This window comes from Lipotes vexillifer, unplaced genomic scaffold, assembly GCF_000442215.2.
Source record: "Lipotes vexillifer unplaced genomic scaffold, Lipotes_vexillifer_v1.1 scaffold216, whole genome shotgun sequence".
In the NCBI taxonomy this organism is placed as follows: domain Eukaryota; kingdom Metazoa; phylum Chordata; class Mammalia; order Artiodactyla; family Lipotidae; genus Lipotes; species Lipotes vexillifer.
Window position 1 is genome coordinate 3657249 of NW_006779100.1, and position 10164 is coordinate 3667412.

At 59.2% G+C, this 10164-nt stretch overlaps 1 protein-coding gene across 3 annotated transcripts in view; it reads right to left on the reverse strand.

Moving 5' to 3' along the window:
- Positions 1-10164, reverse strand: part of GIT1 (GIT ArfGAP 1) — a 15703-nt gene that overhangs the window by 4185 nt on the left and 1354 nt on the right. For 2 of the 3 annotated variants that reach the window (XM_007452444.1, XM_007452446.1), the window contains exons 2-11: positions 5499-5632; positions 4919-5031; positions 4692-4797; positions 3930-4147; positions 3754-3848; positions 3376-3418; positions 1459-1485; positions 1220-1268; positions 693-765; positions 26-123 (exon numbers count right to left, since the gene is read on the reverse strand). In XM_007452444.1, coding sequence (XP_007452506.1) covers positions 26-123; positions 693-765; positions 1220-1268; positions 1459-1485; positions 3376-3418; positions 3754-3848; positions 3930-4147; positions 4692-4797; positions 4919-5031; positions 5499-5632 — 956 coding nt within the window. The remainder of the gene's footprint in view (positions 1-25; positions 124-692; positions 766-1219; positions 1269-1458; positions 1486-3375; positions 3419-3753; positions 3849-3929; positions 4148-4691; positions 4798-4918; positions 5032-5498; positions 5633-10164) is intronic. The other variant, XM_007452445.1, reaches the window with a different exon arrangement.

Genomic DNA, 10164 nt, shown 5'->3' on the forward strand with positions numbered 1-10164 from the left:
CCCCCCCCCGGTCCAGCCCACTCACCTGATTCCGCGTGGCTGAATATTCAGGGTTAACGGGCAGGAAGGGTACAGCACTGCGCTCCGTCACCAGGGTGCTGTGGTTTTGGGTTGCCAGCCACACTGGGGGGGAGGGGCAGGGAGCGGATGGTCCGAGGTGGCCAGGCCCACAGGGTGGAGGTGGGAAAGCGAGGAGCACAGCCTTCCGAGCTCCTCCCCATGCCCACCGAGTGTTGGTGTTCAAGAAAGGGGTGGTCTCCGGACAGGGGAAGTAAGGCTGGGTCAGGGAGAGGCCGGTTGGGGACTGAGAAACAGAACGAGGCGACTCCCTCCCGCCAGCCCCTATCAACCGGGAGTTTGGGCTGGAATCTGGCTGTGGCCAGGAAGGGATGTAGGGGGCGGAGTGGGACTGGGGAGAGAGCCAAAGTGGGAGGCAGCCAGAGCAGAGGAGCCCCAGTCCAGGGGGCTGGGGGGAGGAGCAGGCTGGCGGCCTCCAGCTCAGCATGCTCTGCCTGCCTGGCTGGGCTCACAGTTGGCCAGGGCTTACGTGCAGGCCTGCCGAGCAGACCAGCCCCCAGTATCTCTTCCTAGTCCCAGTAAAAGGACCCCAGAGCCACACCAGGTCCCAGCCCCTCCCCAGCAGGAAGGGCACTGTCCCCTCTGCCCAATGCTTCGATCCCCTCCCGGCTCACCAGCGTCATTTTCTCTTCGATCCACCTCATCATACACGTCCATGGCAAGTTCCTCAAAAAGCCGGTTGCTGAGCTGGAGGCGGAGACGGGGACCCAGGCTTTGTCAGATCAACTGGCCCCCCAGTGCCAAGCAAGCCAGCTCACTGGGATCTTAGAAGATGTCGAAAACGACTTGTGTGTCCCTTGTGCCGCCCAGCCCTCCCCCCAGTCTCAGAACTGGCAACTGGGATAGGGGTCTGCCTGCCAAGCTCCGAGGTGGGAGAGGCAGAGGGAGACCAGAGCAGACTGGTTAGTGCCCAGGTAGCCAGAGATGTGCCACATGCCCTGGGAGCCTTAGGAGGGCAGAGCCAGGGTCAAAGCCGAGGGGTGCGGAGGTGGAGGACAGGTGACTGAGGAGACTAGAGTGAGGGGCAGGTCCAAGACTTGGAAAAGGGCACCAGGTCAGAGAAAGGGGGAGCCATCGCAGGGACGGGGATGGGTCAGAGATGGAAGGCAGCTCCAAGCCTTAGGGGCCTGAGTAGACTCACCGCCTGCAGCTTCTTCTTGGCAGCTTTGGCCAACTCGGACAGGTCTAGGCTGTGGACGAAGGAGGAAGATGGGAATGGGGAAGAGGGGAGAGGCCAGACGTGAGTGGTGGCCAGGCCCCTGCCAGTGATCTCCCAAACATGCAGGGATCCCAGGGAGACGACACCCCAGGTGCTGCACACCAAATGCCTCCCTGCCCCACCAAACCTCCAGAGCCTGTTCCCGAGCAGGCACCATATACCTCTGAGACATGCACTTTTGCCGAGATCTAAGTCCAGAGGAAGGCAGCAGAGGGAAGAACAGGACAGAGGCAGCAATTACCCAGGAGCAGGGCAGCAAATGCCTTCCCACGTCAAGCTCAGACCCGTCGCCGTGCACACGCCAGACCCAGAGTGTACCAAGCACAACTCATCTTCCCCCCAGCCCCTTCTCAGCCGGCTCGCTCTTCCTCTCAGTGATCCACCGCACCAGCAGCAGCTCCTGGGGGTCACCTGCAACCTCCCTCACCCTCAAGCCCTAGCCAGGCTTTCCCCAGGTTCTGCCATTCCATCCTCCTGCCTGGTCTTTTGCAACATTTCTTCACCCATCTTCCCGCTTCCAGTCTTGCCCCTGCACCCCTTTATTCACCCAGAAGCCAAAGTATTTTTGACACATCTGGCTGCGCTACCCCTCGCCTTAAGAACTTTTCAATAGTAACAGGTTATGTATGGCACACTTCAACAAAAAGCTCACTTAAAAATATGCTAGGGAATTCCCTGGCGGTCCAGTGGTTAGGACTCGGTGCTTTCACTGCCGGGGGGCCCAGGTTGGGGAACTAAGATCCCGCAAGCCACGCGGTGCGGCCAATAAACGAAATAAAAACGCTAAATGCTTTGCAGGCACTATCTTATTTAATCCTCTCAGAAGCCCAGAAAGATAGGTACAGTCACCCTTATTTCCAGGAGCAGTAACTAAGGCTCAGAGAGGTTAAGGAGCCTGCCTGAAGCCACACAGCCAGTAAGTGGCAGAGCAGACTCCACATGTCCGTGTTGGAACCTCTCTGCTCTTGGGGTGGTCTCAGCTCTTGTCGGGGCTCAGGACCGGCCACTCTCTTGCCCTGTCTCTCTTCCAGTCTTGCTCCTGGGATTCCCTGCCTCTCACATGCTTCAGCTACACAGCTGGCCTGTAGTTCCTGGCACAGCATTTCTGACGTCTATGCCTTTGCCTCTTTTGCTGCACTCCCCACAATGGACTACAACTGACTAGGGTGCCTCCCCTCTTGGCTGTGACCTCCTTAAGGGTAGGGATCACACCTGAGTTACCTCTGGGTCCAGCGGCAAGAATAGCTGGCACTGGGAAGGTGGTTGGTTAACATTTCATTGAGAATGCGTTTACAATGCACACACAAGCAGGCAGACACACCAGGCAAAATCAGACCAGAAAAGTAGCGGGGTGTCTTGGGGTCTCAGAAGAGAAGATCTGGGCGTTCAGGGATCCGAGGTGCCCAGGTCTGACCATACCCATCTGGCCCCACTGGCTTCTGGAGAGGGAGGGAGCCTCCTCTCCAGATCCAGGCCAGTAGGCACAGCTTAGCCATCGCGGGCAGCCACCAGGTGGCGCTAGCATCCATCTTGTGAGCTGGGTGAGCATCCCCCCACCACCCCCACCCCCCCGACCCCGAGGCTGAGCTCCTGGGGCCTCTTGGATAAGAGGCAGAAACACCTCTACTGGCCTTGGGCCCGCAGCCCCTGCCCAATTTTGGCCTGGCAGAATCCCAAAGTTAGTCAAACTCCCGGGGCCCAGCACCTTTTCACTGAAGAGCAAAAATTTGTCTAAAGATTTTACAGTTGGGGTCAGTGCCACTGGGAACAGAATTCAGTGATCCGCTGCTCCTAGGGGGGCTGTTTCTTGTACTCAAACCCCATGTGCTTGACAGCCATGGGGGTTAGGCTGTGCTGGCCGTGTGCTGAGTCAACATTTCTTACCTGCCTTGGGGCCCAGCATTAGGGAGTGAGGACTGGACTGTGATATGCTTGTGCCTCCAGCCCCGAAGGGGAATGGGGGTGGGGGGTCCCAAGCCCCTAAAGCTGAAGAGTTGGGGGGTGGGGGCGGCTCTGGGGGTCAGGCACCCACAGGGCATCCAGCCGCCTCTGGGAAGGGGTGTCAGGTGGGCACTCACCTGTCTGCCATCTGTGGGATGATGTAATGCCCATTCCTGTGATCTGAATAAAAATAAAAATGCCAAGTCACTGGTGCTGGGTGGCCTTAGCAGCTGGGAGCCCACCTCACTGCCATGAGCAGGGCTTGGCACCCAGAAGTGACAGGGGAAGGGAGGAGGGCAGGCCACCCCCAAGAGCCCGGGAACTGGCTGGAAGTTATGCCCGCCCCCACTCCCTACCCCAACACGCTGCAGCCCAGAGCCTGCAGCAATTTCACAGGAGCCAGTTGCCTAGCAACGTTGTTCCCCAGCCGGCTTTGTCACCATGGCACCTGCTGCTGGGGTGTGTCTGGGTCCCACCTGCCTGGCCCAGCCAAGCCCGCCCCACACACTGCTCACCCGGCTTGCGTCCACAGAGATAGAAGGCCAACCTGTCAGTGAGCTCATACTGGCACTCGACTAGCCTTTCCGCCAGTTCGTGGTGCCCCGCCTGCCTGTGGGGAGGGGGCATGGCTCAGCCCTACAGCCGCAGCCCACTCCCCACACCCGAGCCTCACCCTTCAGCGGACCCTCACCTGGCATAGTCAATGGGTGTGCGGCCGTTAACATCGGGGGAGCCAGGGTCAGCCCCGTACACTACGAGAAGCTCGGCCTGCAGCGTCTGCCCTGCCTTGGCAGCCACATGCAGCGGTGTGGTGCCCTTCTCTGGGTGGAAGAAGTTGGCCTGGGCGCCCAGGGACAGCAGGCGCAGACATGTCTCCAGGTTTCCCGTCCGCACGCTCGAGTGGAGTTGCTGTGAGGAGCAGAGTGTGCCACAAACGGGTGTGTGGGGGGGGGCCCTCCCCCCTCCCACCTCCCGCCTCCCACCTCCCACCTCCCACCTCCCTCGGCCCCTGGTCCAGGCCCAACTGGGACTCCTACCAGCTCCAAGGGGCCCAGCTGAAGTTAGGTTGTCGAGGAGACAGAGGGCTTCTCACTAGGAGTTCATGCCCATTAATCACAGCTGCAGTCAGTCACCACCTACCACAGCTGTTGACTCTGTGGTAGATGCTATTTCTTTCCCATTTTACAGATGAGGAAACCGAGGCTCTGGGAGGCTCAGAAACTGCCCAGAGTTTTCTGCCTTTCGGGCAGCAGCTGAAGAATTTTAGCCTCGTGTGTCCACTTGGGAGCGGAGGGGCCTTATTCACACGCGGCCTGACCACACAATCTCGTCCCTCCACCGTGCCCACCGTGCTTGCCTGACCTGGCTGCCTTGGGGGCCTAGGGCTCAGTGGTGATGGCACTGTGGGTGAGGAGAGGAGAGGCCCAGCCCTCCGCTGTGGGGCCCCGCAAACCTTGCTGAGGTCCTTGGCGGTGACTCCGTCATCGTCCCGGCAGGGCAGCTTGTGCACAAAAGCCAGCATCTGGTACTTGGCTCTGATGAACTCTGACTTGATGGGGCTGCATGGGGCACGCAGGAGGAAATGGGGAGCAGAGCGGGAGAGGCCTGTTGCCCAGCGACCTCCCAGGCTCCTGCCCCTGAGTGCACAACCTCAGCCACCACCCCTCAAGCCCGACTCACTGGACTTTGTCTTGGGGGTTGGCTTTGCGCCGGCCGCTCTGCACCTGCGCGGGGTCCAGCAGGGAATGCTCCCAGATGGAGTTGGCCCCGTTGCTGGCGAGTGTGTGCACCATCTGTAGGGAAGAGGTGCCAGAGTGAGAATGCCCACTGCGCGCTGGGGAACACCTCCGAGCACCAGGCTGGACACAGTACTAAAAGGCCTACTGTGCGCCTGGCACTGCTGCACCCCTACCCAGTCAGGCCATCCCAGCCAAGGATGCAGGTCCTGCTTAGCACTTCGGGTGACATGGTGGGCACACCAAGGCTCTGAGACGTTAAACTCAACACTACATGGCCGAGCTACTAGGTGGCAGAGCTGGGGTGAAAGCCCAGGTCTGTGTGACTCCGGTCCTGGAAGCCTCCTCTCCGTGTGGGCCGGCACCCGGGTGGAGAGGGTCAGGATTGGGTTCTGCCCTGGGTGGGTGCTGCTGCCGGAAGCGGCGGGATCCAGACAGCTGTGTATGTGGGTGCGGGGGGGGAAACGTGCCGGCGCTCAGCACACGCTACGGGGAAGGAAGCACGGCCCCGGCACAGCCCGTACCTGCAGCAGAGTGGGGGGCCAGGCGCTGTGGCGAAGGTGCTTGACGATGGAGATGTGGCGTCCCAGGCTCCGGTGCACACTGCAGCACTCGTCACACACCAGCACACCCCTGCTGATGGAGGCCCAGCCGGGGTCTGCCGGGGTGGGGGGAAGGGTCAGCCACAGCCAGACATGGGTGAGGCCTCCTGAACACCGCCCTGGGCCCGCACTACACTTAGAACTCCACGCACATTTGCTCACTCAGTCCCCCAAGGCTCTGGGAGCTGGACCAGCGATGAGGACGCTGAGCTCTGGAGGTGGGAGGGACTCCCATCAGAGCCAAGCCCTTTCCTACATGTCTTTGCCCCTCTGGGGAGGTGTGGTCCCCAGGGCCTACTCAGCGGGCAAAGCTTCCTGTCCTGCAGCCACTGCGACCAGTTCCACAGCCTTTCCCCAGGGAACAAGGCTGCCACCCTAGCCCTGCCCCAGGGAGGCAGAAGTCCCCAAGGACTGCATGCCACACATCTCTAGGCACTCCTGTGTCCAGATCAGTGCCACATTTCTCCTACACTCAGGCTTCTTTTAGAACCACTAGCTCACCTGCCTGACCCATCACACCCCTCTGGGGGCTCCCACCTCTGTCCTCATCCTGGCAGGTAAGAGCCCCTTTCGTGACCGAGTCTCCTGACACCACCAGTGATGGGGCGAGCTGGAGCCCCTCTTAAGGAGGATGGAGAGAGCAAAGGAACTAACACTGACTGAGTACCCACTGTGTACCAGTTGGGTGCCATAAGTATGGTACCTCTAATGACAGTCAGGCAAGGCGGGAAATGCTACCCCTGCTTTACCAATGAGGAAGCAGTGTCTCAAAGAGGTTAGCATGCTTATTCAAAGCCACAAAGCTAATGAGTGGGATTGCTGGGATGTGAACCCAGGCATTTAGACGCTGGAGACCATGCCATGTCCACACCAGCTGCTGTTGCAGCCCCAAGTGGGCGAGGGCCATGGGAGCCACTCTCCACTCCTTGGGGAGAAGTGAACTTTAGAAGCAAGAAGGGGGACCAGAGCAGGATGGGAACTCCTGGGGTCCTTCTCCAGGGCAGGGGAGATGCCACCCATCCCAGGCCCCTTGGGAGAGGGGGAGGAGACAGCTGCATACAGCTCAGGCTGCAGAAAGGTCACGGGGAGAAAGCAGCCATTGTGTGCCACTGGAGAGTGGGGGCAGGGAGCCTCTCTCGCAGGACACTGTGCTCTGCCCAGGCCCCCCGGCCTGTCTCACGAAGCCCGGTCCTGGCAGGGGGTGAGGGGGTGGGGACTGGCTCTCTGCCTCGCCCCTAGTGCTCATGTTGTCCAGAGTGGCCCCCACCAGGGGAGGGGACAGGCTTGGGGTAATGAGAGCCTCTCCAACCAGAAGGCAATTCTCATACCCTTCCCTGCAAGGACTTCTACCAGTGTTCGCCAGAGAACTGTGAGGAAACTGAGTCAGGATACAGCCTGAGCTCTGCCGTGGTGAGTGTCCCCTCCACGGCATGGAAACAGGAGGTGAAAGGAGGATGGCTCAGTTCTTTGGGTCTGGACTTTAGGGATCCCCCCAAAACAGGGCAGAGGGATGCAGGAGGTACCCGCCATACACCTTCCTCGGAGGCTGAGGGGCCTACAAGGAAAGGACCTGCCATCTGTGCCAAGAGGGGGAGCCCTAGAGCAAACTTTAGTGTTGGCTTTACCCAAACGGTGAGGCCCCCCCAGGCATGGAAAGCTCCTTCCCCCCCCCACCCCCAAACACCACTGGGTCAGGGGTCTGCCTGCCAGCCCCCTCCGCCAGCCCAGCCAGGAAGCTGGAAATGACGCAGCCTGAATTCCTCTTGTTGAAATGGTGGGGTTTCCTGTCAGGAGGGAGCCGCCCAGGCCAGGATCATAAATGGGCAGCTCTAAGGCCTCCACCCCAAGCCCGTGGCCCTACCGGAGAAACCAGACCTGGGAAGGCTGGCCTGGTTTCCAGGGCCAGACCAGACATGGTGAGCCCCTGAATGAGGCAGTGACCAGGATCTGGGGAAAGGGGTCCAAGGCTCTGCTCGGCACTCTCCCAGCCTGGGGGAGGGGTTCTCCCTCTCTTCCACGGTGACCTGAAATAGGAAGGGTGGGCAGGGGACACTGTCCTGGTCTGGGGCACACTGGTGCCAGCTCAGTTCTGGATGACACAGATGGGTCACCTTACTACCTACTCCCTATGTCCAAGGGGCCTGGGCCTACCCAAGCAGGAGCCCCCAAGGCCCATCTAGGCCAGTTCCTAAGCCAAAGGCCAGGAAGGGTTTCTGAAAGTCAAATGGCTATTGTAATTTAAGGTTAAGGGACCCTTGCCCCCAAATAGGCTTCCAGGACCAAACTCAGGGCAGAAGGGTTAGGGGATGTGGTCTCCTCCTCAGTACCCTGCCAACCTTCCCCCTGGGCTTCTGCCTCAGTCGTGGGGTGGGGGGCATCTGGTATGTGTGAGCAAGTGGCAGGAGGGGTCCTGGGATAATGTTCACCAGCACCAACCCCATGGAGGCCTCTACTAAGGTGAATACATGTCACCACCCAAAGCCACTGGTGACCTCCAGGGCCCGGAGCCAGCCTCTTCTTATCTAGGGACCAGATCTTCACTAGACAAGAGGGAGAAGCCCACCATCTTGAAAGCAGGCAAGAGTAATCCATGGGGATAGAGGTCAGAATGGCGGTTGCCTTTGGGGGGCGTTGACAGAAGAAAGCCCTATCGAGTGATAGGAATGCTCTACCTCTTGATTGGAGTTGTGGTTACAGAAGTATATACACGGGGAAAAGCTTATCAGGCTGAACAATAAGAAAGAGGCACTTTGCTGTACGTGTTATACCTCAGTAAAAGAAGCAGCCCATCACTCACCCCACCCCACAATCTACATTATGAAGACAAATGAGCCTGCAGGTTCCCAAATGTCCCTAGCTGGTGGCCAGCCTTGCTCACTCAAGGTGCCTGCAGGATGGGCATCTTGAGGTCTTCACGCCTGTGCCTGGGGCTGCCAAAGCGGGAAGGCTGCCTGAAGGCCTGTGGTATGAGGCGCAGGCCTGTGACAGAGAAGCCAGGACTGTGCGGCAGGGTGAGTGGAGCAGCAGGAAACACATTCTCCAGGGTTCCCCGACCCCTGGCCCTCTCCTGGATTCCCAAGGGAGGCAGGGACACAGACGGTGCCTAATGAGGTGGCACCAGCTGCCAGAGCAGCCATGCTATGCCCAGCCATCTCACAGCATACTCACACTTGTCCCGTGTGCCCAGGCCTGTGAGCAGAGGGAGGACAGGGCCCTTCTGGGTTAGGCTGCATCTTACCTTTCACCTCCATGACCCTGCAAATTAACCAACCACAAAAAGGCCACGACCCCATTCTTAGGGCTGGGACTGCAGGGCTCCTATCACAGTGAGAAGCCTACGACTTTGGGTAGGAAGCATACACCAAGGAGGTGGCTCTGGGCCTGGGCTCCAAACTGCTGGTTTCCCTCAAGCCTCTTACCTGGGCTGCTACAGGTCCCAAACTGAAAATGCCACTCCATGCATCATAGGGTTGGGGTGTGGGGTAGCCCCAAAGAGTCAGCTGGGGTCCTGAGAAGCATCCAGACACTTGAAGAATGCCTGCGATGTGCCAGATACCATGCTAGGTGCTGGGGTGGGGGGACGAGCAAGACTTCATCAGCACCCTGCACGCCCCACCTTCCTGACCTCACCACCTGCCTCTTCCTGATCTGTATTCTGGATCAGGGGAAAAGGAGATTCCAGGGGGACACAAATGGCTCTGTGGGATGAGGACTGGGGGTGGGAGCTGGGCACCCCAACACAATAGATACACACCACTCCTGCCCATGCCCACTGGACATCCAGAGGCTTCCAGCCAAACAGTCAAATGCAGCAGAGAAAGGACAACTGCCTTGCTAATGCTGCCCAGTGTCCCCCTGGCCCAGAATCAGGACCACAGACTTGGAAGTGGAACAGTCCTCAAAAACCATTTCTACTCCAACTTCTTTGCCTCAGAGTTGAGGGAACTGAGACCCAGAGTGAGGAAAGTCTTGCCATGAGTCACAGAGTAAGCTAGAAACAAAGACAACACCAAAATCCAGGCTTCCCTGATAAAGTGTCTACTAAGCAACCCCCTCCCAGTCCTACCTGCCCTCCCCCACTGCTACGTCTGCCCAGCAGAGGTGCAGAACAGCCTCGGACAGACAGACAGATAGAAGGCAAGCTCTCCTCCCAGCCCTTCCATCCCCAGACCTGCCTGCAGCTGGGTAAGGAGAGAGTTTCTAACTAATCAGGGGTAGGGACACCCCTTCTCTCCTCCCCTCGCCCCCCCTCAGATAGTTTCTTCAAGGCCCTCTAAACCATGACATGCCCTGACAGGAGGCCTCAGGGTCAAAGCCACCCAGACCACCGTGCCTCTGCCAGGCACCCACAGTTCCCTGTTGGGGTCCTGGTCCTGTCCAAAGGGTGGCTGCGAGTTACGGGCCCACAAAACAGCACCCCACACTCTCACACTTATTTTGTGCCCAGAGGTTCACAGACAACCCCACCCTCCCCCAAGCCTGCCCAGAGGTCTCCCAGGGAGATGGTGCCTTTTCTAAAAAGAAGACGGTCAAGGGCCAGGGCTTTCCTTTCCCCAGGCCAGCTGCTGAACGCCACCACTGGCAGAGT